This window comes from Nansenia antarctica, assembly GCF_963989245.1.
Source record: "Nansenia antarctica genome assembly, chromosome: 20".
NCBI lineage: Eukaryota > Metazoa > Chordata > Actinopteri > Argentiniformes > Microstomatidae > Nansenia > Nansenia antarctica.
Window position 1 is genome coordinate 19,776,491 of NC_137693.1, and position 27,661 is coordinate 19,804,151.

Sequence of the window (27,661 nt, forward strand, 5' to 3'; positions counted from 1 at the left end):
AGTTATTATCTACCGAGAGATTCAGATTTAGATTACTGCCATGGCTCACTACAGAGTAAGTAGAAACTAACCCTAACGTGCTACGTATATGTTTAACAGTCGTGTGTTACAGTTTATTACGACAGAAAGCACATACGGAGGTAGCAAGATGGCGTCGCGGGTGCAAACAAAGAAAGATAGAACAGCCTCTGAAAGGTATAAATGACTTTAATATCGTTTATAATGTTCATAATATCGTGTATAAGGTCCATAATATCATGTTTAATGTCCACATTGTCGAGTGTAATGGCTATTCTATCGTGTACAAGGCCATGACTGAGCTAGCGCGGTGCTAACGGAGGTAGCAAGATGGCATCAGACAGACAGACCTGCTAAGTTGTATCATTAGACAGACCTAACTCTACTACTGTATCATTAGACAGACCTAACTCTACTACTGTATCATTAGACAGACCTAACTCTACTATTGTATCATTAGACAGACCTAACTCTGCTACTGTATCATTAGACAGACCTAACTCTGCTACTGTATCATTAGACAGACCTAACTCTGCTACTGTATCATTAGACAGACCTAACTCTGCTACTGTATCATTAGACAGACATACTCTACTACTGTATCATTAGACAGACCTAACTCTACTACTGTATCATTAGACAGACCTAACTCTACTACTGTATCATTAGACAGACCTAACTCTACTACTGTATCATTAGACAGACCTAACTCTACTACTGTATCATTAGACAGACCTAACTCTGCTACTGTATCATTAGACAGACCTAACTTTACTACTGTATCATTAGACAGACCTAACTCTGCTACTGTATCATTAGACAGACCTAACTCTACTACTGTATCATTACGGCCAAGCTCCACCATGGCCATCGAGCGTTGCGTCTAATGTGCGTTGCGTCCGAAATTGGGATCAAATGCATTGTAATCAATGAAAGGTGCTCCACCTGCTGCGTAGCGTTGCGTCAGCGTTGCGTCCGATGGCTGCGTCCAAAGTAGACTTTCAAAAAAGTTTGATTTTTTACGGTGGATGGACGCAGACGTCACAATGAGACGCCCCACGTGGGCGCCTGGGGCGTCAATCACCGCACCTGTTGTGAACTCTTGTTGCAGGAATGGATACTCTATGTATCAGATGAATAAACTTTGGTATGATCATCATCTGACATGTCTGGAGTTTAGAATGATAAGGTTCTATCTCCGTTTAGAATTAGAAGGTTCTATCTCAGTTTAGAATGAGAAGGTTCTATCTCCGTTTGTATGTAACTAGATTTATGGTTAAGGATAGGGTTAGATTTAAGGTTAGGGCAAGGTTTAGGATTAGTGGTTAGTTAGTTGAAATGTTGTTGACAGTTAGTTGAACATCTACTGAACTAGCAACTATCTATTTGGGAATATGTAGATAAAATATTACCCTGATTGGAAAATGTTCTGTATGATGTTGTTATTGTTGTGGACATAATTGCAGTCAAGGGTGAAATTATTCCCGTATACAAAAAATGCCAGTGGAGCTAGAGTAGAACGTTGACGTTGACGCAACGTTGACGCGACGCAGCAGGTGGAGCTTGGACAACGGGAAGTTGACGCAACGTCGATGACGAGTTGACGCGACGCAGCAGGTGGAGCTTGGCCGTTAGACAGACCTAACTCTACTACTGTATCATTAGACAGACCTAACTCTACTACTGTATCATTAGACAGACCTAACTCTACTACTGTATCATTAGACAGACCTAACTCTACTACTGTATCATTAGACAGACCTAACTCTACTACTGTATCATTAGACAGACCTAACTCTACTACTGTATCATTAGACAGACCTAACTCTACTACTGTATCATTAGACAGACCTAACTCTGCTACTGTATCATTAGACATACCTAATGTGCTGGAGGGTAAGACTAGTCTATTGATGTTGCTCGTGGAGATGATGTTTGCACAGTCCTGTATGGCATTTCATATGAACCCTTTCACCTCCTTTTGATTTCTGTTATTTGCATTCTTCTTTTTTACAGATTACATTACTGGAGTTCCCAGAGGAGATAAGGCCCTTGGCTATGTAAGTGTTGTGTATCCAGTACTCACTCACTCACTCACACACACACACACACACACACACACACACACACACACACACACACACACACACACACACACACACACACAGATACTCAGACCTGTGTTTGTATAGTATTTGATTAATTGAAAAATACTTGTGCTTGATTCAGTGTTGCCTGAAACAAGGCAACCAATGGAATAATCCCAAAAGTCCAAACCCCCCCGCCCACCTGGCCAAGCCAATGCTCAAACAAAGCATCGCTTTCAAAGTATTTGTGTAAGCTTGGGCGTAAGGGAACTGAGTGGGATATTTTGTCTTTGACAGGTGAACATTTTCAACGGGAAGAACATGGAGTCCATGTTGAACTTCACAGGAGTGCAGGTAAGCCACGACCCTCTAGGCGTGTCCAATCAGGGACCCTCGTCCACCCAGGCATCAAGGCCATAGCCTTTTGCTATCCAATACTTAAAATTAATTTTGTTGTTTGAAAGGTATGGCCAGATGTTTGCCTTTTGGACCAATGAGGCCAGAGGGTTGCTTAAGGGTAACCATAACCCGGTCTACAGAATCCCAAGCGGGAGGGCCAGCACGACAAAACTTCCAGCCCATGTCCAGGCAGCCATTGACCACTCTGCAGAGGAGAAGAGACTGGTGGACCTCATTGTCCAATCACAGGCGGCTGAACAGCATTTGTTGGTATTTTGCAAAATGTTCATATTTGATCTCAAAGTAAAGCTTCACCTAGGGTCTTTAGGAATAGGATCAACTTACATCATTTAACTATGACTCATTTCTTGTACTGTATCTTTTGAATGAATGTATGAATGTAAGTGACATTTCATGCCTGTTTTGATTCACATAACCACCACACAATGCACTGATCCAATTTCCACAAAATTGTTGTCAGGATGTACTCAATGGGAAGGCGAAGTACTTTCTAAAGAAGTCCCCTAAGGTGCCTGTCTACCTCTGCACCGAGGAACACCAGGAAACCCTCTTCGGCCATCTTGGAGAAATATTACACAGAACACCATGTCTGGTGCAATTCACAGATGAAGTGAAGTTCATCCTGGATGTTCTGTTTCCGGAGGTAGGGATAATCATTGCTGGTCCTGCACTTTCAAAACATATAAAGAGGTTGCCTGCAATAGTGCCATTGTGTATGGACCCATATAATGGCTTTGTGTTTTGTATTGGTAGACTGGATCAGATATAAAAAATCGTAAAAATTAAATTACTTACTTTTTTTTGGTAGGCTATCATTCATGGCCTTGCCCTCCTCAAAAATGTAACATTGCGGCAGGCTGAACAGCTCTTCCTTGATGGTCCATGTTTACATCAGAGGTGAGAGTACTTTTTTTTTTTTTTACAGAATGCCCTGAACTCTTATCGCCCTATTTACTGTAATTAAGAATTATGTATGATTATTGTTATTGATGTACTCTTTATTTTTTATTTTTTACTGTTGACAATGTTTCTGTCAACAAAGTTGTGATTTTTATGTCTACTATTTCAGTGAAAGGGAGGAATTTGACCGGAAGATTGCCAAAGAAATGAAGCAAAAGGGAAGATATTGAAAGGTATCTTCCCTCCTCCCTTGGACATCCCCTTTTGGACTCTCGGACTGTACTGTTGCCAGGCGCACGCACATACTGACAACACCCTGCCCGCCTACGTCACCCCGCACCCACGGTAGACCACACACATAGTCTTGACTACGCATTACACATAGGTATCCACATATCCCATACTCCAAGACTATCAGCACACCACACATTCTCCCACATACCCCCTCCCTAAATCCTGTGAATAAACACGCCCACGGGCTAACGGATTCTCGCTCTGTGCCGCCTCTTTGGTCCCCCCGGGTAGTACCCCATAACACACACATGTTGAGCCATTCCTCCACCTCGTTCTACAGCTGGTAAGACAGAGAGAAACGGTTGGTCCTCACAGTCACATAAACCTGACCCCCTCCAGACTCTTGAGCACAATCTTAATGAACCAGTCCAGGTGCGTTAGGATCCGTTAACATCGGTACAGGCCAGGGTCTTGTCAACTTCTCTCTCTCTGTCTCTCTCTGTCTCTCTCTGTCTCTCTCTCTCTCTCTCTCTCTCTCTCTCTCTCTCTCTCTCTCTCTCTCTCTCTCTCTCTCTCTCTCTCTCTCCTGCAGGGGAAGGAGTCCAGCTGATAATGACAGCAGGCCTGTCAATACCTGAGCACCACGGCCGTCCCCCAGCTGTTCCTCCAGTGCCCTCGTCCGCCCTCCATCCATCCCTCTATCTATTCAACCCTACCTCCTTCCTAGCTGCCACGGATTGTCAATAAAAGAAATAAACAAATAAACCTGTTCCGTCCTCTGACCTTTTAAAAGTAGACAATCTGGTTTAGGCAACTTAGATTACAAGTCCGTTTTGGGAAAAGTAAGTGAACACAGAAGAGCACAGCTTGTGATAACGGCTGCAGTGACTACTTATGAGTTTTATATTGTTAATATATTGTGTGAGCAAAAAGAAAAGAAAAATACATTTTATGAAGTATAGTTAATTTACTCATATACAGTATGTATATCCTCTGGCTTGTTTGTAGAACTGCCCTGTATTGTTGACAAAGCTAAACCCTATTGATATGAAGTCTACTGGGAACACGAGAGGATGCCGTCAGTATTGCATTACTGAGTTAAGATTTGGTACTGAGGAAAGGTCAGCGTTTAGGGGTAACTGGATAGCACTTGGAACACCATCCGTGTTCCATTTCTTGGTTTGACTGTGTGTATATGTTCTGTTTGTAGTTCCTCATAGGTAACAATTGTGTGTTAACACTTTGCCATCTAACCCTAGGTTATGAGGGAATCAAGTACATGTGGTTGGTGTCACAATTATGTATAACTAATACACAATCTATGCTGAGTCTTTCAGGCTTCATGTTGTAAGTATTGCATAAATCACAGATGTAACATTCATAAATGCTAGAGATCATCATTTGACTCACTTCATCAGTCAGTTCTACAAATCGGAATGTTAAACTCAATGGTTCAATGATAAACTCAATAGAATCCAACTGGATTCCCTCTTGTAAACAGTAGGTATTGGCGATTTTTTGGGAGGAGTAAGCATTATGTCACACGTGAAATAGACTTAGCATTTCATGTCTTGGTGGTTTACAAAAACGTTCACTGATTGTGTGTATTGAATGTTCAGCCATGAGAGAGCATCAATCGTTCATGAAGGACATAGTATATAAAGGAGAATGCCAGTTGTTGGGTGTTTTCCGTCTAGGTGTTTCCCACGCATGATTGGCCATGAGGAAATGCATAAGATCTTAGGTGAGTTCCATAAAATGCTCTGGGTTCTTTCGTCTGCTAGGGGTTTACTGTGTAACCACGGGAATGGTCTAACATGTGGCTTGTGTTTCTAGAAAGACTGAAAACTAGATCCTCTTTTAAGAGAGGGTAAAAACTAGACCACTGAAAAGCATCATAATGCTAGTGTTAGGAGTTCCCCTGCCACTTATTTATTTTGTTGTTTCTTAAGTGAGCTGCTGTAACGCATTAATTTCCCTTCAGGGATCCCATTATGTACAGTATTGTACAGTATTTTTCTGCTGAAATCATAACCAAGGTACCATAGAACTCCTAGCATCTGCTATTGTAACCATGTACTTTAGTAACTTTGTCTCAATGATAATATAATAATAATAATAATAATAATAATAAATGGTTAAAGTGTATAGCACACTTTAATAATATAATAATAATAATAGTAATAAATTGTATTTGTATAGCACACTACTGGAAACTGTTCTCCGCTGCAATACTCCAATTTATCACTACTGGAAACTGTTCTCCGCTGCAATACTCAAATTTATCACTGGGTGGCGCTTTCCGTCCTGAAAGGCACATTCCATTCGGCCCCACATTCCTTTCGGCCCTCTGCTGCAAGGACGCAGCTAGATACTACTGCCCGGGACAGTAGGAGGAGTTGAGTGTCATAAGAGCACTTCACTTGGACACTACTTAATTTCCAATCATAGTGGAGGTATGATATATATATAGTGTAGTGCGAGAGACGGGAGTCGTAGGCGGCGTATCAAATGTCAAAGCTAAACGTTTATTGAATGACATGAACGAGTCTCAACCACACACTTCAAGCATGTAACTATATCTAACTAAACAACTTGGGTACCACGCACTTAACTGTCCGTGCGGAACAATACTCCCAACCCATAGTACTGTGGGTGAATTATGTCAACCCACCACAATAGGCTATATATACAGTACAGGTGGAAAGGCTTTTTTTAAAGGCATTTTTAACGAACTCCCAGCAGAGTCAAAACACGAAATTCTGTGATCACTACCTTTTCCAGTTGAACATAAACATAACTATTTAAATGTTGCTATTGTTTGCGAAAGATCCTTCCATCCCACCATTTCTTTTCAGAGGATGCAAAGTTATAATGTAGCGTAGGCTATGGAGATGTTGTAGTTGATCCCAAAGTCTGTTCAAACCCAGGCAGGAGACCAGCAGGAAAACACAACTAGATCTTCTCTAATTCTAACTGGATAGTACTTTGTTTCCAATCATAGTTAGCTAGATACTTACTTAGCTAGTGTAGTATATTTCTGTAGTATGTATGATCTATGTATGAATATGTGGTATGTTTTAGACACACACACATGCCAGGGCATGCAGGGACACAGATGACCAGCAGGGACCTTTGGGGATTGGGCAGGGACACACATGCACGCTGGCCCCTCCCCTCTGGAGGGGAAAGGGGAGAGAGGGACACAGAGAGCCCTCTTCCCACCCTGATGTCCATGGAGAACAGATGTAATGTATAAACCTGCCTGTAACTAATTAAATTATCTTAAACTAACTGTTCTTTGATTCATAATCAATAAGAATACACGACAGTAAATGGCGAGCAAGCGACGGAGATAAATGTAACTTAATTTACAGTATTTTGCGAACTTCAATCTAACAAAGAAGGTAGATTTTCTGCAGAAATCTCTCTCTAGTCGATTGGTGTGTTTAAAATAAACTGTAAATCTCAGATAAGTTATAGTCAAAAGAATCTGTGTAACGGTAATCTTGTTGGAATAGATGCAAACTTTTCATAAATCTTTGATGGGTGGATTGTGAGAGCCGGACTTGGAAGCCCGTTTTTTGTAAAATATAGTGTTTAATGGTAAGGTTTGTTTGTACGGTATTGGAATATCGTGTGTGTTTGTGTAAAATTCGGTGAGGTTGTGTTTATGTGTTGGAGTGTGGGTGGACTCGGTAGTCTATTTTGTATTGTAGCAGAGAGTACGCCATTACTCTTTGTCTGTGTGAGAGGACGCCGTTGTGTGGGCGGCCATTTGCAGTGTGTCAGAGCAGCGGAGTTTAGACGCCATTTTTATGAGGGAAACGTGACGCCATTTGCAGTGTGTCAGAGAGTCTATTCTTAGACGCCATCTTTATGAGGGAAACGTGAACGTAGGATATTTGAATGAGATCTGCCTCTGGCCTTTAGGCTTCGGACACGTAGGGGGATTGCGTGTGATTGTTGCATTACATAGACTATAGAGAAAAGATAGAGATATAGTGAATTGATCTCGGGGTGTTTTAAATAGTTTAGAGTTACGGTTAAAACATTCATAGCCTTGGCTAAGAGTTGGCGCATGCGCAATCGATGCGCGTTAGCCGGAGCACAGCTCCATCTGCTGGTCGAAATACGACAATACATTTTAAAACACTAAATCCTCAGGGAAATGCAGCTGAGGTCGATGAAATAGTCTTTTACAATGATAAATGGATGGTTACTTCAATTAATTTAAGTAATTACAAATTGATTGAATTAATTATTCAGATTATTTCATTTTCAGTTTTTACAAAACTTTGATCAATTGGTTTATAGTGGTCTAGGGATGACGTTTTCTTCCACAGGATTACATCAATGAAGTAAATGACTAAGTCTAGTTAATTGTGCATTCCTTCCGAGTAGCAAGTCGATTTCCTTACAGATTGTAATGAATAATTAATCATTTTATTCCTTCCAAATGACAAGTCGATTTCTTTAAGTGTGTAATTAATAATTAATCATTCATTCTTTTCCAAATAACAAGTCGATTTCTCTACAGGTTATAATTAATATTTGTAATTTACATCTTTTATTTTAGTTAGGTCATTTCCACAGTGTTTGATTAAGGAATAGCAGAATAGTACATATTTGATAGTTGAAGCAGTAAAAGGGTTTTTGTGGATCGGTGAATACTTAGGTGTTGATCAGCCTTTGTGATTTAATAATTGTGTTGACCAGAACTGTAATTAGTATTGAATGAGTAATTAAGTGACACATTCATAAACAATTAGGAAACACATTTAAGTATAAAGTACTTACACAGCTATTAGATTTAAGTTAATACTGCACTGACATACACAAGAGGCAAGTCTGTTATTCTGAAGTTGCAGGGTTTTTGTGGGGATGGTCAATACAGTTATATTGGACTAGCATTTGTTTAGCAAACAAGACAAAATAAGGTGGGTTGTAAGAAGCGTACACCTTATCTAATATAGAATATTGTCAGCATATTGAACAAGTAGAATGGGGTCGAATTCCACGAAGCTGTTAAAAGATATTAGTGAACATCGTGGAATGTTGGCTACGTTATCCCCTATGGCTGTAGTGGAAAAAATGAATCCTCTTGTTAGGGAAATTAGCAAAATGTCTACGAAATGGAATAGCCGTTGGGCATACATTGAACAGCCGTGGCCGAAAGAGGGCAGCATTAATTTACAATTAATTGCAACATTGGAAATACTTATCAATGGGCACAAAGCACATCAAAGAGGAAAGATTAGATCAGAGAAACGCAAGTTAGAGTTAGCTATTTTAGATCTATTTAAGGTAGAGGGACAGAAAATAGCTCAGTGTTCTGCCTCCAGTCCCCCTCCATATGCTAAGGCACTGGAGGATCATTCCCAGAAGAAGAAGAAGGAGTCAAGGGGAAAAGGGGACGACAGGAGTGACGAGGAAGATGACAGCGAAGATGGCAGTGCAGACTCAAGTGATGACGACAATGCAGATGGAGGCTACAACGCGCAGGGCAGGAAGATGATAGCCACAGCCGAAAGGAAAGGTGGGAGAAGACGCCCGGAGAAAGAGGGAGATTGTCACCGAATGTCATCAAATACATTAAAGAACTGTCCAGTGCTGATTCGGGGTAACAAGATGGAATATCATCCGTGGCATCATACAGATTTGTCTGAAGTGATCGAGAAACTCCCAGTTCTTCAAGAGGGAGGACATTCGTGGACGCGACAGGTCGACGTGATACTGATAGGAACGCAGGCCGCGATGGGAGACCTGAAAAGACTCTTAGCTTTTATTGCAGGATTGGATACAATGCAGGAAATATTGATGAAGGCAGGACTTCATAGATATATCAATACATCAGTTTATGATCCAGAGCTCTTCGCAGCAAACAGAGGCAGGCTGTGGAAAGCAATCAGAGAGACCTACCCTACTCACATTCACCCAGACAATATCATTGTGAAGCCACTGGGGGGGGATGAGAATCCTAGGGGTTATGTTGCCCGTATGCACGCTCAATGGAGAAGTGTGACAGGGAAAGACGCTGAAGATAACCCCTTAGAAAAATCCATAATCAGGGAAAAAATACAAGAAGGGCTTCCTACCCCAGTTAAGGATAAGCTAGCAGAAGTGGTGGGGCTACGACACATGAACAAAGCTGTTTATATAGACCACGTAGCTCATCAAGTGGAGTTATATCGAAAGAACATTCAGATACAGAAGGCACGAGACGAAGAATCCCTCAGAATATTGACTCATTTGCAATTGACTGAAAGCGAGAGGAACATAGAGGGAGTGCAGGCTTTAGCCCCACAGCAACAGCCACCTGGAGTGCAGACTGCTACTTACCAGTCCTACTCACAGGGGCCACAAGGGGGGTATCCTGCTACTTACCAGTCCTACCCACAGGGGCCACAAGGGGGGTATCCATACCCACAAGGGCCACCAGGGGTGCAAGCGGTTCCCTACCAGATGTACACACAGCCTGGCCAAGGACCACCACCAGGGGGATGGACAGCAGCAGGGAAGGAGATGCTAGAACCATGCCAATGTGACCAGAATGGACATCTAGCCTGTGCCTGCTGCAACAGGCCCCAGGGGGGCGCAGGGGGGAGCCAAGGAGGAGGATATTGGCCCCCTACTACACCTGCTCCAGGAGTGATGAACCCTTACGGAGGCCCAGCAGCTGGCCTATAGGGGTGCCCGGAAGATCCGAGTGGGAGGTGCCAGCTGGTGGTGACACAGAAGCCTGAAGGCGCCACGCACCTCCCTATGTCTAGAGAATATGTGAAGACAATCGGATTTGAGGGAATTAAACAGCTGATTCCTACAACTGAGCTTGTAGACTTAGAGTACAAGGGACAGAGAGCAACTCTGTCAACACTTGTGTCAGAACACACGCCAACAGGGCTGCTAGGGAGAGATGCTCTATGCCAATTGAACTGTACAGTAAAATGCACACCTGACAGCGGTGCTCAGGTTCCATCGACAGCCAAAGTGATTAAGCATAGAACAGACCTACAAGCTTTGCCTTTAAAGGGAGCTGATATAGAATATTGGGTTGATGGGTCTTGTTACGGGGTAGGAGAAACGTTGTGCGCTGGGTATTCCTTAGTTAAAGCACAGAATTCAAAGTTTATTGTAGAACAGGCTGAGGCAGTTCCTCAGCCTTGCTCGGCTCAGTTGGCTGAGTTGATTGCCCTCACAGAAGCATGCAACTTGGGAACCGGACGGAGAGTGACAGTGTACACCGACTCTGCCTATGCACATAATGTTTGTCATTTTAATGGAGCTGTATGGAGGGGGCGGGGTTTTAAGAGAACTGATGGTACGCCTATACAGCATCACGCACAGATCATGAAGCTGTTACAAGCCATGATGAAGCCAAAGGAATTAGCTATAGTGAAGTGTGCCACACACAGGTCTGACTCATCACATGTCACACAAGGTAACAGGGCTGCAGAGGATGCAGCCAAAGCCATTACAGGAGCAGACAAGGCAGGTAAAGGTCTTCTGGTCACACATGAAAAGCAATTACAGGGCATGGTCACACTTGAGGATTTATTGATGTTACAGAGTAGAGTAACTACGTTAGACAAGAGCGTTTGGCTAGCAAGGGGGGCAAGTCAGGATGACACAGGTCTATGGAGGAATCATGAGGGGTTGGTTGTAGCACCCTCAGATTTATTAGGCATGTTAATACAGGAAGCTCATGGATTAGCACATGTGGCTAGGGGGGAGGTGAGACGCAAGATCACCAAGAAATATGGGTTTTGGAGTCCATATTTGATGGAACAGATTGACCATGCTTTAGGTCAATGTGGGGTCTGTTGGAGAAACAACATCAGAGTGGGTACACCAGTGGTGTCTGGGCATATCCCTACCCCAATAGGGCCACGGGTGGTGGACAGGGGGGTGGATGTACAGAGTAGGCAGGATGTTGTGCCAACAGGTGCCGAGGTCCCCAGAGAACCTGAGAAGGAGGAGCTACGAGGAGATGCTGTGGTGTTGCCAGAGCCAGTGGCAATGCCAGTGTTACAGCCAGTGACATTACCGGCAGTGCCTGAAACCGAGGGGACAGTGGAAAGCTGTCCAGATGCCAATGAACCGGAAACCAACGAAGCAGAGAGTGCTGACAGTCTGGAGGTCCAGCCTGGGAGTGTCCAAAGCCTGGACACCTGTGCTACTGGGGATGCTGGCGAGTGCCTGCACCATGCTTCAGATGATGCTGAGGGCGACTCCCCAGACCTTGATCAGCGTGGGAGGGGACCAGGCGGCTGCCCGAACCTCAATGACACTGACGGATGACGACCAGTTAGGAAAAGATTAAAGACTATGAATAGGGTAGTGAAGCAGCAGATCAAAGGGAACGACGGGAATGGACAGCAGATGATAGCATGGCTGGAAACGGTCTTAGGGGAATGGGAAACTTATTTTGCCAAGATAGGAGCACCTATTATAGCAGACATGATTTTTGACTTTCTTAGGAGGCAGGGCCTCATTGACTGTTTTTGGAAAATCAGTCACTCAGTCCACGTTAATGAACTTTTCAGAAGACTAGTCCTCACCTGAGGTGAAGATCTATGCATTAATGCATTCCCTTTGTCCTATGCTTACTGTTGGAAAATTATGTGTTATGATAACTGAATGTCATTATTTGTGTATTGTTTGTTTATTTCTATATCGTATGTGATTGATGTCAGTTGAGAAGTGATGTAGTGGTTATGCAAAGATAGGAAAGAGGTTCTGTTCCTAGCGCAACGAAAATGGAAGCTGCTGACTATGGAAGTGTTATCAATCTGAGACAGCGGTAAAGGCTGTTCTCCAACTGGGTACAAGTGCTAGTAACCTCTGACCCCGACGCTTCAAGGACAAAGAAAACATCGGTCGTTGGAAGTTGCTGTATTGATTTGTGCATGATGAACTGTGTTTGGTTTAATTGTGATTGTTATTTTCAAAATTCTTTTTATTATTGGTTGTTTTCTATTTTTTGTTTATGATATCTTTGGTTCCTAATACTGGTCCTGGGTTGGTCTGTGTTATTGTGCTTCTTGTGTTGTGTGTTGGTGTAGTTTTTCTGTCTGTTGTTGTTTATTTTTTAATTTTTAATTTTATTTTAAAAAAAAAAAAAAAAAAAAATTTTTTTTTTTTTGGGATGTTTTGTGGGGTTTTGTGTTTTTGTTTTTGTTTTATGGTAGTTTAGTTTCGGAACACCCTCTGGGTGGTCCGAGGGGGGATGTGTAGTATATTTCTGTAGTATGTATGATCTATGTATGAATATGTGGTATGTTTTAGACACACACACATGCCAGGGCATGCAGGGACACAGATGACCAGCAGGGACCTTTGGGGATTGGGCAGGGACACACATGCACGCTGGCCCCTCCCCTCTGGAGGGGAAAGGGGAGAGAGGGACACAGAGAGCCCTCTTCCCACCCTGATGTCCATGGAGAACAGATGTAATGTATAAACCTGCCTGTAACTAATTAAATTATCTTAAACTAACTGTTCTTTGATTCATAATCAATAAGAATACACGACACTAGCTTACCTTTACTTATCAAATGTACACTTTGTGATATAAACGCAGTGCACACACACCGACAATGCATGTCTAGAATAGGCACAGCACATCGCCATAATAGCGATTTTTTTTGTTATGCTTGTTGTAAATAAAAGTTCTATGATGCATTGACATGACATTAAAACGTTTTAGAAAACATTGGCAAAGATGATGAAACAAATGACTTCCAGACACAAGTTTCAACATTTTATTTACCTTGAAATAGTTCCTCATCCAAGAACAATATATGATATATATATATATGTATTTTAAAGCATTAAGTGGTCGCGATGTCTATCAATAGTCTATAATGCGTCCTCTCATTAACAGGTCAAAGCGTAAACGGTATTCAACACATTGCTCTGACCTTCCCTGTGTTTACAGATCAGTGAAAACCTCTATAGACTCTTGAGATTCATCCCATGGTAACTTGGCCATTATATCGTGAGCTTAGAATGAGAAGGTTCTATCTCCGTTTAGAATGATAAGGTTCTATCTCCGTTTAGAATGAGAAGGTTCTATCTCCGTTTAGAATGATAAGGTTATATCTCCGTTTAGAATTATAAGGTTCTATCTCCGTTTAGAATGATAAGGTTCTATCTCCGTTTAGAATGATAAGGTTCTATCTCCGTTTAGGGTAGTTCAGAGATATTGAGCGTCAACGTTTTTACATTCCATTATGTTTTGTGAGATGGAACCTTTGTATTTTATGAATTACTAACTCAAAAAAGTCAACATTTTAAAGATAACACCACACAGGCATTAATAAACACCTAATGGATCAGATTATGTAAAAAACTCAATTTTGACCAAAAATGGAGATAGAACCTTATAATTCTAACGTCACGATATGGCATATCTTTTTCGTGGCAAGCCCTCCCTCTTTAGGGCCCAAGGGAAGTCACAGCATAACAGGTGATCCAGGGGACATTAATTAGTTCAGAAGGTAGGCAATGTGAACATGCCGCCGCTGAAAACCCGAAACGATCTAACGCCCTCAAAAGTTCCTCAACTTTCGAGTCTCCGTTACGCATTTGTTGTACTAATGTTGGTATGTTTTTTTAGTAACCAAGCAAACGAATCCGCAGAACCCGTGGAGACCTATGATCAATATTACAATTACGAGGCTCTCACCCTCATGTTAAGATCACTGGTTTGGCGTCACCCCAGAGTCGCCAGCCTGTCCAGCATCGGGCGCTCGGTGGAAGGCCGGGAGCTCTGGGCGGTGCGCGTCACGACGCACCCCATCACGGAGACCCCCGGGAAGCCCCGGGTCAAGTTCGTGGGGAACGTGCACGGGGACGAGGCGTTGTCCCGACAGATGCTGGTCTACCTGGTGGAGCACCTGCTCACCCGGTACGGAGTGGACCCGCGCGTAACAGATCTGGTGAACCGAACCGACATCTCCATCTTGCCCAGTATGAACCCGGACGGGTTCGAGAGGGCGCAGGAGGGCGAGTGCCAGGGAACGGGCGAGGGTCGGGAGAACGCCAAACACCGAGACCTGGACCGGAGCTTTCCTGACCGGTGGGTCAACACCGATGTCCCCCAGAGCGACGTACCCGAAGTAGTGGCCGTGATGAATTGGATTCGGCAGAAAAAGTAAAGTTGATTGCACAATTATTATTCTCACATGATTTATACAGTTGAAGCGCCTCCCTGTCATGTTCTCCCAGTAATAATAATAATAATAATAATAATAATAATAATAATAATAATAACCTTTTATTTGTGTAGCGCTTTTCCTGCAAACGTTGCAGCTCAAAGTGCTCCAATCATTATATAATCATCATTTAATGATGTAGTCATTTAAAGGCAATATTAAAAAGATGGGTTTTTAGTCTTGACTTGAACATATTTGCTGAGGTTGCATCCCTAATGTAAACTGGCAGGGCATTCCACAATTTGGGTGCATAAAATGAGAATGCAGCCTCACCAAATCTCTTCTTTTGTACATGTGGTACACAGAGAAAACCAGCGTCAGAAGACCTGAGAGCCAATAGCCAATTCAATTTCAGTAGTTCTGTTACCGATTTGTTTGGGGAACAAACCAGAGTTTTATGAGGCACAGGAATTCTCCATATGTTTGACCAGAAGTCAAAGCCTTTGCTGATCTCTATTCTTATGATGGAAGATGATTGAGACGTTAATTTCTGACTTAATTTCCCAAACATATCGATACGTAGCTTTCATTTAGCATTCAATCTGATAGGCTCGGATGAATTTCCCACAGAACTGCCCTGATGCATCTCAATTTTCCAATCCTTTGGACCATAACTTGTCAGTTAGCCACTTGGGGTGGTCAATATTGTGGGCCGGGGCAATGTGCTTCTTAAAGAATCAATCGACCTACAGCGATCAAATAATCAGCAGTGGTATATGATTTACCCTTCCCCCCCCCTACCTCTCAGGTTCATCTTGTCAGGTAACCTGGACGGAGGTTCTGTGGCGGCCAGCTATCCATTTGACAACCCTCCCTCCCACCCCTTGGACGAGGTCTACAACCAGTCAGCAGACGACACCCTCTTCCATTTCCTGGCCTTGTCCTACATGGAACACAACCCTGTGATGATGAACCCAGGGAAACTTCAGTGCCCACAGAACCCAACAGAGGGCTTTAAGGACGGCATCACCAAGGGGGCAGAGTGGTCTGATGTCAAAGGTACAGGGATGAATGGAATCCTGGCAGTTTCTTGTGTGTTGTAATCAAGACCATCCAGGGGAGACTGGTATATAAACTCCTCAAAAGAAGTTTGGAAACTTTATTTCAGTCGATTCTTCCTCCCCTTTAATAATACCAATTGCTATTGTGTTTTATATCGTTGGAAAGCCTGATTAGTCACCTTTACAACGAGGTACATCTTGTAAGGATCATGCATTTATGGAATGAGTAACACAGCTAAACGTGTGGGTAGCGGCCCCAAAAAATGTGCCAAAATCCCCTGCAATATTCTTCTGTTGGTATTCACTCTTGTAAAGGATTTCCAAAGATATAAAATACAATACCAGTTGGTATTATTAAAGGGGAGGAATAATCAACCAAAATAACATTTCCGAACTTTTTTTGAGGAGTTTATTTAGTATACATTTAGGAGATGTGTTTGTGTGTGTGTTGCTCAGGAGGGATGCAGGACTATAACTACCTGCAGGGGGAGTGTATGGAGGTCACCTTGTCGCTGAGTTGCTGTAAGTACCCCCATGCCTCCCAGCTCTCCATAGAATGGGAGAACAACCGAGAGGCCCTGCTATCCTACATGGAGAAGGTGAGGACCCCTCTTTGATTGGTTGATTTGTTGACCTTTGACAAGGGCAATCTGTTGAACATGGAGGTGTCGTCTGTCTATTTTGTTAATGTTATCATAGCTAAATTGTGTGTTTTGTTTCAAACATAGAACTCACATTGACACTTTTGATTTCAAATTATTTCTGGGGGGGGGGGCTCCAGGATTGGCTCATGGAAAAAAACTGATTGTGTCTGGCCCTAACCCTTTAGATAATCTCTTCCAGGTTCATATAGGGGTCAGAGGTTATGTGATGGCTGCCAGGTCGGGGATGGCTCTCCCAGGCGCTAGGATCACCGTGGAAGGGATCCGTCACAACGTGACCACGTGGACGTTTGGGGACTATTATCGTCTCCTGATGCCTGGAAGCTACGTCATCACAGCCAGCTCTCCTGGGTAAATATAATAATAATAATAATAATAATAATAATAATAATAATAATAATAATAATAACTTTATTTGAATAGCGCTTTTCCTGCAAACGTTGCAGCTCAAAAGTGCTTTAATCATTATATAATCTTAATTTAAATATTTTGTAACTTAAATGCAATATTAAAAGGATGGGTTTTTATCATCTTAATTTAATTATTTAGTCATTTAAAGGCAATATTAAATTGTCTAACACCCCAAATTTGGGACATGGGAGAGACCACAGTGGTCAGCGTCTACTAATCAGAATGGTTAAGTTGGATAGTCAGGCTGAAGAAGCCTAGTCGTATTTCCATAAATGTGTTCTGCGAGGTAAACTGAATTAATAGAGGCACGAGGGACGGATGATCATTTACAGTATAATAAGCTTTACTGTCAATGTAGAAATACATGTCTGTACTTTATACTTGCCCCAGTCTTATCTCCAACCCTGTTTCACTTTGTTTTCCGTGCCTCAGGTATGCTCCTCTGACAGTCAGGAGGGTCGAGGTGGCAGAGGGACATGCCACAGAGCTCAACTTCTCCATGGAGCAACTGGGTGAGGAGATTCCCCCTCTACCAACCCCCATCACCACTCTCCTCACACCTAGCCCCAGCCCCACCGCCACTGTCTCCGTTGAAACCACTGTGACACCCGTCGGTGTCACCATAGAAACTATGGCGACCCCTCTCACTCCCACCCCGAATGCTGCTGTTGCCATGTCAACCCTCGCCGAGGCCCGGCCGAGACACGTTCCGATCCAGCCGCGGGAGTTCCGACACCACGGTTACTCTGACATGGAGTTCTTCTTGAGACGCCTCAGCGCCGAATACCCTGCCGTCACACGGCTGTACTCGATAGGCCAGTCAGCTCAGGGGAGGCGGCTCTACGTCATGGAGATCACAGCTGATCCTGGAGTCCACGAGACCAACGCAAAAGAGACAGGTAAACGTACAGTGTATGAGAGGCGTCGGTAAACGCAGGTACACTCGGACCATACGAGTTCATTGTATGCTTCTAGTGCTTATTCTCATCCCTCAGTCTCAACCTTATTACATGATACTCTCTCCCTCTCCTCTTCTCCCTCCTCTCCCCTTCCCAGGTAAACCAGAACTGATGCTGGTTGGTAACGTCCATGGCAATGAGGTAGTGGGCCGGGAGCTTCTCCTGAACCTGCTGGATTACCTGTGCCTTAACTACGGTGACGACCCCGAGGTGACCCGGCTGGTGAACAGAACACGGATCCACATCCTGCCCTCCATGAACCCTGATGGGTATGAGGTGGCACGAGAGGGTAATAATAATAATAATAATAATAATAATAATAACTTTAATTTATATAGCGCCTTTCAAAAACCCAAGAACGCTGTACAAGGGGATGAAACGGACAGACAAAACAGAAAACAAACAAAGCAAAAACTAAAACAATGACTATGGGGCCAAATGCCTTGGAGAACAGATGGGTTTTGAGGGCTAATTTGAAGGAGTCCAGGGTGGGGGCGTTGCGGATCACTGTGGGGAGGGAGTTCCAGTAAGAGAATGACAGTGTGACCTATTAAAGGCTCTGCAAAGCCGACCTTCAATTCCATATCAAATATGTCTGGGTCAACTTTGACTTTCTTTCCTGTAATTGTTTACAATTTAAAATGGTCAAAAAAGAAAGGTTAGGGTTACAAAAACAAAAACTATAGAAACAAAAACTGTTTTTATAGATAGAGATGGAGGAAATGTTATTTCAAGAGGAGAGGACTGTATGACATAACCAGGCTGTGTCAGACTTGATCTTCTGTGTTAAAACGCTGGCACGGGAGGGAGGTTGGTCGCTTTTGATGATTTATCTCATTTCTGTTTCCAGGAGACGCCAGCCGCTCCAAAGGACACAACAACAGCAGGAACGTCGACCTGAACACCGACTTCCCTGACCGCTCCAAACCCGGTCGGACCCTCCAACCTGAGACGGTCGCCATGGTAAACTGGATGAAGTCTCATCCCTTTGTGCTGTCTGTCAGTTTGTATGGAGGTGAGTGGACTGCTCCTGCCATACAACAGAATGTAGAAGACCCCCCCCCTCTAGTCTCAGGTAAGACTAGGCAGGGTGGGAGTGGGACATGGTTACCAGCAACAGTCTATCTCCCCCTCTACTCTCTCTCAGGCTCGTTGAAGATCACCTATCCACACAGTGAAGATCAGAGCGCCTTGGCCTACGCCTCCCCTGATGATGCGGTGTTTAAGATGTTGGGACAGGCCTACTCTAATGTAAGGGTTAGACCACTCTTCTGACTAATACTCTTACATTGTTGCTAAAATCCCCCGATCTTCTCATATCAATACACAGATATACGCCTGCATTGCATTCACACACACACATACACCCCCCCCCCCCCCCCCCCCCCCACCTGACCCTACCCCCCCTACCCTTTTTCTTTGTTTTCAAAATCTTTACTTTTAGTCCGTCATTGACATCTCAATGTTTTTGTTGATCGCTCTTTTTTGCTTTGTGTGTCTTGCTTTGAACCACACTCATGGACCATACGTGTACAGCTAAAAAAATGAAAAAAATAGTAGACAAAACATGACATGATTGTACAAGTTGCTGAAACTGAAGATAAGTAAAAAAATAAAAATAATTTAAAAAGAAATCCCCCGATCTTCATCTCCTCCATAACTCCCTGCATGCCCTCCCCCCTCCTCTAATTCTTTCTTTTCTCTCTCTCTCTCTCTCTCTAACCACTCCTCCAGGTGAGTCTGTTTATGATGCAGGGCCCTGGGTGTGACTACTCAAACCCTATGGCGTTCTCCTATGAGGACACCGGCGTCACGGGCGGGACAGCTCGAGGGGTGTCCATGCAGGACTGGGCGTACCGGCACACTAGTGCCCTACAGATGAGTGTGTATGTGGGGTGTGTGAACTACCCTCCGGCTGAAGGGTTGCACAGCTACTGGAAAGACAACCAGAATGGCCTACTGGGCCTCATCAGAGAGGTAAACACGCACGGAGACACTCTTGGATGCACACACACACACGCACTTCTGAGACATGTTCATTTCTGGTCTGCAGGTCCATGTTGGGGTGAGGGGCAGAGTTATTGACATTCACAGTCTTCCAATCGTCAATGCAAGTGTGAAAGTAGAGGGGGCAGAACACACGGTCCGCACAGACCAGAGGGGAGAGTTCTGGAGACTGCTCACCCCGGGGAGATACCAGATCTCCGCGTCAGCCAACGGGTCTGTGTGTGTGTGGGAATGTGTGGGTGACGCTCACAAGCAGCTGCTTACTGTACACCATTGATTATAGTCATTTGTTAGGCTACTTATTCTCTCTCATTTAAGCAGATTTCTGTATATACTGCTCTCTTTCTCACCCCCCCCTACCCCCTCTATCACTCTGTATGTGTGTGTGTGTGTGTGTGTGTCTGTCTGTCTGTCTTTGTCTGTGTCTGTGTGTGTGTGTGTGTGTGTGTGTGTGTGTCTCTGTCTGTCTCTCTCTCTCTCTCTCCCTCTCTCTCTCTCTCTCTCTCTCTCTCTCTCTGTCTCTCTCACTATTTCTCACTCTACTTCCAGGTACTCTTCTGTCACAGTGTTTGCTTTGGTCACAGCCGGTGAGGTGGAGCAGGTAGAGTTCCGGTTGCCAGTGGAACAAGGAAAGAGTGTTTTGGACTCGGACGAGGAGGAGTTTGGCCACTTCATTAAAGAGCTGTCGACCGGGCGGGGCATGGAGAGACTCATCCACGGGATGGCCCTGCCTGTCGGCATACGTTACAATAGTTACAGGGAGCGGGCAGAATACCTGATGGGGCTTACCCTCAACTACCCAAATATTACACACCTGCGCAGGTACTACACACTTAACACTCCACGAACATTGTCTCATGATTGTGGTTGACATCTCCTAGTTTTTTATTTCACTTTGGATCAGCAAATATAATAATAATAATGAGTGCATTTTCTTATTTGTCTCGTGACCCCAGTCTGATTCTGGTTCTGTGTCTCTCCCAGTCTGGGTCAGAGCGTGGAGTTCAGGACCATCTGGGCTCTAGAGATCTCAGACAGACCCTCTACGCCCGAACCGTCGGAGCCGAAAGTCCGCTTTGTGGCGGGTATCCACGGCAACGCACCTGTGGGCACAGAGCTGCTGCTGGAGCTGGCGGCGTTTCTCTGCATCAACTACGGCCAGAACCCGATCGTCACCAAGGTAACCATACCATGAACTCACCACCATCGAGATAATGATGATGACATAAGCACCCCTTTCTTTCTCATCTTATTGTGCGACGTGTGCTTGCGTGCATGCTCGCCTGTGTGCGTGTGTTAGCTGATTGACAGGACGCGGGTGGTGATCGTGCCCTGTGTGAACCCTGATGGCAGAGAGCGGGCTCAGGTAGGGGAGTGCTTCTCCACAGCAGGACTCACCAACGCACTACGAACAGACCTGGATCAGGACTTCATCTATGGTCAGTCTGCATGATTAGCTCCAACAGAACTTTAGATTTCTGTAAGGGAACTTTCAAGTGTGACATTCTTTCCGAGAGTTAATACATGATACACACTTATAATAATAATAATAATAATAATAATAATAATAATAATAATAATACATTAGAGTTATATAGCGCTTTTCTAGACACTCAAAGACTTTACAAACTGAAAAGATCGAGTAGTAAAATAAAAAAATAAAAAAAGATCTAAATCTAAGTGTCTTTGTAGGACACTCTACTCTGTATACTGCAAGTATATCTAGATTTCGGGCGGAGAAGCAGCGAAAACAAGCAACGCCAGCGTCCTCTCTCGACCGGCATTTTTTGAAAAATGAAAAGTCTATGAGTATGATCAATGTAATGTTAGCTAGCTACCTCTAAACATGGCTGGGCATAAATTCATTAATTTAACTGTGTCGTGTTAAATCTTTGCAATAATGTTTTGGATTAGTTTTAGCCACTTTGTACAGGCACTGTACTGTACAGTGTACATTCATGATCTTGCGAGTGAGTCTATATCGGTGTCGGTGTCTCTCCCTAGGAGGAAACGGGTCTGGGAGTTCTGGTGTGGAGCCTGAGACCCATGCTCTGATGGGTCTGATCCAGGAGGGGGGCTTCGCTCTCTCTGTAAGCCTGGACGGAGGCTCGGTGCGGGCCACGTACTCCTACGACGGACCCCCTAATCCTGGTACACAGTCACAATGTGGAACCCCAGAGATTGAGATTGAGATTGAGATTGAGATTGAGATTGAGATTGAGATTGAGATAACGTTTATTGCCACTATGCGTTACACATATAGGAATTTGCTTCGTCACCACAGCAAGTGCGTTTATACTTTTTTCACATATCAAAAAACAGGACAACACAACAACAACACAGGACAGACAACAGTGCATTGGATAGTGCGGTATAAAGTAAAGTGCAGTGCAGAGTTTTTTTTTACAGAGTCCAGTTCAGTCCTGGGCAGACTTGGGGGCGGGGGGGGGGGGGGAAGCCAGAGTCATTTAACAGCCTGGCGGCTGAGGGGTAGAAGCTGAGCCTGTGGCGGGCCTTAAGTGCCTTAGGCAGCCGCAACCTTCTTCCAGAGGGAAGCAGGGTGAGGAGGCCGTGGCCGGGGTGGAAGGGGTCAGCCATGATCTTCCTTGCCCTCCTCAGAGCCCTGGTGTCATGCAGGGAGTTGAGGGAGGGCAAGGGACAGCCGATCACCCTCTCTGCTGAACGTCGCACCCGCTGCAACTTGGCCTTGTCCTTGGTCGTTGCAGCAGGGAACCAGGTGATGATGGAGTGGGTGAGGATGGATTCTATGATGGCCGTGTAGAACTGGACCATCATGGACCTCGGCAGCCTGAGTTTCCTCAGCTGCCGGAGGAAGAACATCCTCTTCTGGGCCTTCTTTGTGAGGACCTTGGTGTTCTGCTCCCACTTTAGGTCCCGGGAGATGGTCATGCCTAGAAAGCGGCATGACTCCACGGAGGCCACCGGGGTACCTCCCAGCGTGATGGGAGGGGGCAGGGCTGCTTTCCTTCGGAAGTCCACCACCATCTCCACTGTTTTTAGAGCATTTAGCTCCAGATTGTTTAAGCTGCACCATCTCTGCAGCCCCTCGATCTCACCCCTGTAGGCAGATTCGTCCCCCCCGGAGATGAGGCCCACCAGGGTGGTGTCGTCTGCAAACTTCAGGAGCTTGACCGAGGGGTGGCGGGAGACACAGCTGTTGGTGTAGAGGGAGAATAGTGCTGGAGACAGGACGCAGCCCTGCGGGGAGCCCGTGCTGGTGGTCCTGGAGCTGGAAATGCTCTTCCCCAGCTTCACCCGCTGAGACCTGTCAGTCAGGAAGTCCGTGATCCACCTGCAGGTGGAGACCGGCACCTGCAGCAGGGATAGCTGGTGCTCCAGGATGTGTGGGAGGATCGTGTTGAAGGCCGAGCTGAAGTCCACGAACAGGATCCTGGCGTAGTTGCCTGCAGTGTCTAGGTGTTCTAGTACGTAGTGCAGAGCCATGTTCACGGCGTCCTCCGTGGATCTATTGGCTCTGTACGCGAACTGCAGGGGGTCCAGCACAGGATCCGTGATGAGCTTCAGGTAGGCCAGGACAAGGCGCTCCAGGACCTTCATGACGACGGAGGTCAGAGCGAAGGGTCTGTAGTCGTTGAGGCCTGTGACCTTGGCCTTCTTGGGGACGGGGATGATGGTTGATGCCTTGAAGCACGCTGGGACGTGACACAGCTCCAGCGAGGCGTTGAAGATGTTGGTGAACACCGGGGCCAGCTGGTCGGCGCAGTGCTTCAAGACAGAGGGAGAGACGGAATCCGGACAAGCTGCCTTCCGGGGATTCTGCCTCTTAAACAGTCTGTTTACCTCTCGCACTGTGACAGAGAGAGGGGGTGGGGAAGGGGGGGTGGGGGTGGGCGGGGCGGGTGAGGAGGGGGGAGGGAGGGGGGGGGGAGGGGGGAGGGTGGGGGTAGCAGGAGGGACATTGGCCCCCCTGGGGGACGGGGGTGGTGGTTGTAGCCGGGGGGTGTGGAGGGAGAGGGCGGGGGTGGGCGGGAACCTCTCTTTCTCAAACCTACAATAGAACTCGTTCAGCTCGTTAGCGAGGGGGAGGTTGTCGGACATCAGCGGGGACCTGGGTTTGTAGTTGGTGATGGTCTTTAGGCCTTTCCAGACGGAGGCGGAATCCCCCTCAGAGAGCTGTTTCTGCAGCTTCTCCGAAAAGCGATGCTTCGCCTCCTTCACCGCTTTGGCGAACCTGTACTTGGCCTGCTTGACCCGGTCCACGTCCCCACTGCGCCTAGCCACCTCCTTCTCTGACCTCAGACGCCTGAGTTGGGATGAAAACCAGGGCTTGTCGTTGTTGAAGGACTTCCTGGAGCGGAGGGGGACACACACCTCCTCGCCAAGGCTGATAAATGATGTAACAGTGTCTGTGTATACATCCAGATTGTTACCAGCCTCTGGCCCCGCCCACTCCACCAAGTCCTGGTCACAGCCTGCACTCTCCAACCAGGCGCAGAGTCGCTCACATGCCTCACTGGACCACACCCTGAATCGCCGTACAACAGGTTTAGACAGTTTTAACCTCTGCCTGTAGCGAGGGATCAGGTGTATGAGGATGTGGTCACTGTAGCCCAGTGCAGCACGGGGGACAGAATGGTAGGCTTGACGAGCTGTACAGTAGCAATGGTCCAGAGTGTTCACCCCCCTGGTGGGACACGTGACTTGCTGCCTGTATTTGGGGAGCGCCCGGCTAAGATTAGCCTGGTTAAAATCCCCCAAAACAACAACAAAACTGTCCGGGTAATTACGTTCCACACTCATCAATTGCTCTGCCAGTGTGTCTAATGCTGCGGTGACGTCCGCATCAGGTGGAATGTAGACACACGCGAGAATGAATGAGCTGAACTCACGGGGTGAATAAAAAGGACGGCAGAGGATGAATAGCGATTCTATAGCCGTGGAACAGTGTTTGTGGAGCACTGTCACCTCGGAACTCCAGCGCACGTTAACAAAGAACATTAACCCCCCACCCCTAGACTTGCTCACCGCCTCGAAGTCTCTGTCAGCCCGGAACGCGGAGAATCCCTCTAGCTCCACCGCCTCGTCGGGGACAGATGGAGATAGGTGCGTCTCCGTGAACGCGAAGACAGCCGAGGAGTGGAAGTCGCTGTTCCTTGCAACGAGACACCGGAGTTCATCCATTTTATTGTAGAGGGAGTTCACGTTGCTCAGGAATATGCCCGGGAGTGGTGGTCGCGTTCCTCTCCGCCGAAGTCGAACCAAACAGCCAGCTCTCCGACCTCGCTGCCTTCTGATCCACCTCACGGTTCTGGCGAAAAACGCGGTCCCCCTCACAAGCATATCCAAAATGTCCGTGGAACGGGTGAGTAGTTTGGGGAAGATGTCCGGTGGGGTTAAACCCCTCATGTGCTGTAGAACGTCGCTTGTGTACGACGTTAGGCAGGACACAGAGACACAAAACAGACAGAACACAACGAACTGTAGCAACATAGCAGCCATGGTCGGCGCCATCTTTGATTACGTCAGCACCTCTATGTATAATTCTATCACCACTGTGTTGTTGAATGCAAATCTGGTTTAAATACTGTGCTATTCCACACCTTTTAAAACTGTAACACACTGAGAACCAAGCCATAACAGAATCATCTCAGAAATAGACAAGGTATATGAACTGTTCCTGATGATTATTGAGAGCGATTAGACTCAACATGTATGTTGCTGTGTTGTTGAGCAGAACCAAGGGAGGAGACTGGGAGGTACCTGGCCACTGTCTATGCCAACAACCATCCCACAATGCACCTGGACCATCAAGGATGTGGGAGTGATGTCGGTGAGGGGACTGGAGTTATGATGGTTTTGATCGATAAGGAGGATAGTTATGTACACAGATACTATAGGTGTGTTACTCTGGGTGGGTGGTCAACCGACAGAATTCTTCCACATCTGTTTTCCCAGGGGTTGCTGGTGGTGTCATGTTTGAAAGTCATATGGGCAGCATGAAGGTACGGTACTATATGTATAAATAATATGCCATTTAGCTCAGGTGACACTTTTATCCAAAGCGTATACATTTTCAGTATATATGGTCCCAACGGGAATCGAACCCACAATCTAAGCGTTGTTAGCGCCATGCTCTACCAACTGAGCCACAGAGGACCGGTAGTAGACCTGTGTTTCTAAATCCTCCTTTTTACTGATCTGCTGCCTCATACTGTGTGGGTGGGTGGGTGTGTTTCTGTCTGTCTGTCTGTCTGTCTGTCTGTGTGTCACAGGACTACAGCGTGGCAGAAGGGTTGTGTCCGGAGCTGACCGTGTACACAAGCTGCTGTGTGTATCCTCAGCCCCAGTGGCTCTCCACGCTCTGGGAGGCGAACAGGAGAGCTCTACTCAGCATGCTGCTGGAGGTGAGTCAACAACACCCTCGTCACCTCCAGCTGGTTGCCCTAGCTTCTTCTCAACCTCTTCCTCATCTTTCATTGACTCCTTTTTTCTTTTTTCTTTTACTATCGCTGTCTTTTTGTTTTCTTCGCTTAAATAAAGTAATATAAGTACAATCTGTAAAGCGTCCTTGGGTTTCAGAAAGGCACTATATAAAACTAGTAAAATAATATAATTATATATATATAATAATATAAAATAAGCTTTATAAAAATATATATTTAAAAAAATCCCCATCCATCTTCCCTTGGTCCTGGTAATATTGTCTCTCTCTCTCTCAGGTTCATAAAGGAGTGAAGGGCGTGGTGAGGGACGGTCATGGGAATCCAGTGGTGGACGCCGTGGTAACGGTGAACGGTACAATACGTGGCGTGACCAATAGAGGGGGCTACTTCCACACCCTGCTCTCCCCCGGACCATACTGGATACAGGTCACTGCCCAAGGGTACCAACCACAGATACACAAGGCAAGTGGCATGAAAAGTGTGTGTGTGTGTGTGTGTGTGTGTGGGGGGGGGGGGGTGTAATAGACTAAAACAGTGTGTAAGTATTTGTGGTGTTGTGTAGGTGCTGGTGTCGTCCGGGGGTGCAGCCTACTCCATGCTGGTAGAGATCAGTAAAGCCAATCAGGGCGTTCTACACAGCACCCAGGGGGCCGCTGTGGCTGCTGCAGGTGAGACCAGAGCACCCTGGGATATTGGAGTTATTATTAATAATAATAATAATACACATTAGACTTATATAACGCTTTTCAGACACTCAAATACGGAGAGGGTTAACTGGTGAAGGCGAGCTTGAAGAGGTGGGTTTTGAGGGCCTGTTTAAATGTTGGCAGGGTGTTGGCCTGTCTGATGTGGTTGGGGAGGGCGTTCCAGTATGAGAAGCCTTGCTTCTTGGAGAGATGTTCGGGGGGGTTTTGTTCCACCACTAACTCAACGAATGAACGTCTGATTATAGTTGATTTTCTATATTGTACATATATACATTATTGTTGATTTTTTGGTAGTACTTGTAGGACAAGTAGGAGTAGTCCTTTAGTAGTACTCCCCAGGACCAGGGTTAGAAAGTCTATAGTATCTGATGCACCACTAGTCTAGCGGTATATCTGATGCTGCTCATCCTGTTCCCTTAGTTGCCGGGGTGACTGTAGTCCTGATTGCCCTGGTCGCGAGGTGTCTCTGCTGCTCGGCCAAATCGAGTCGGCTCAGGAACGGAGTCCGATGGCTACGCCGCCGCCGCGACAACCTCCATCTGGTCTCCATGGAGTCTGAGAAGTCCCCGCTGAGGCTGGAGTTTGACGAAGAGACAGACAGTGATGGATGA

The 27,661-nt window shown here is 45.6% G+C and overlaps 1 protein-coding gene across 1 annotated transcript; it reads left to right on the forward strand.

The window, feature by feature from the left end:
• Positions 1-40: 40 nt before the first annotated feature.
• On the forward strand, positions 41-27,661 carry LOC308174429 (carboxypeptidase D-like; the record flags this gene model as incomplete). Its single annotated transcript, XM_080549508.1, has 24 exons — positions 41-55; positions 2,403-2,459; positions 2,986-3,168; positions 13,600-13,640; positions 14,281-14,817; positions 15,627-15,877; positions 16,336-16,478; positions 16,723-16,892; positions 17,385-17,857; positions 18,009-18,200; positions 18,762-18,926; positions 19,059-19,162; positions 19,646-19,888; positions 19,965-20,131; positions 20,468-20,740; positions 20,903-21,098; positions 21,219-21,357; positions 21,923-22,069; positions 25,635-25,730; positions 25,856-25,902; positions 26,173-26,304; positions 26,620-26,805; positions 26,906-27,011; positions 27,471-27,661. 24 exons carry the CDS (start codon positions 41-43, stop codon positions 27,659-27,661), a joined length of 4,254 nt encoding a protein of 1,417 aa, XP_080405634.1.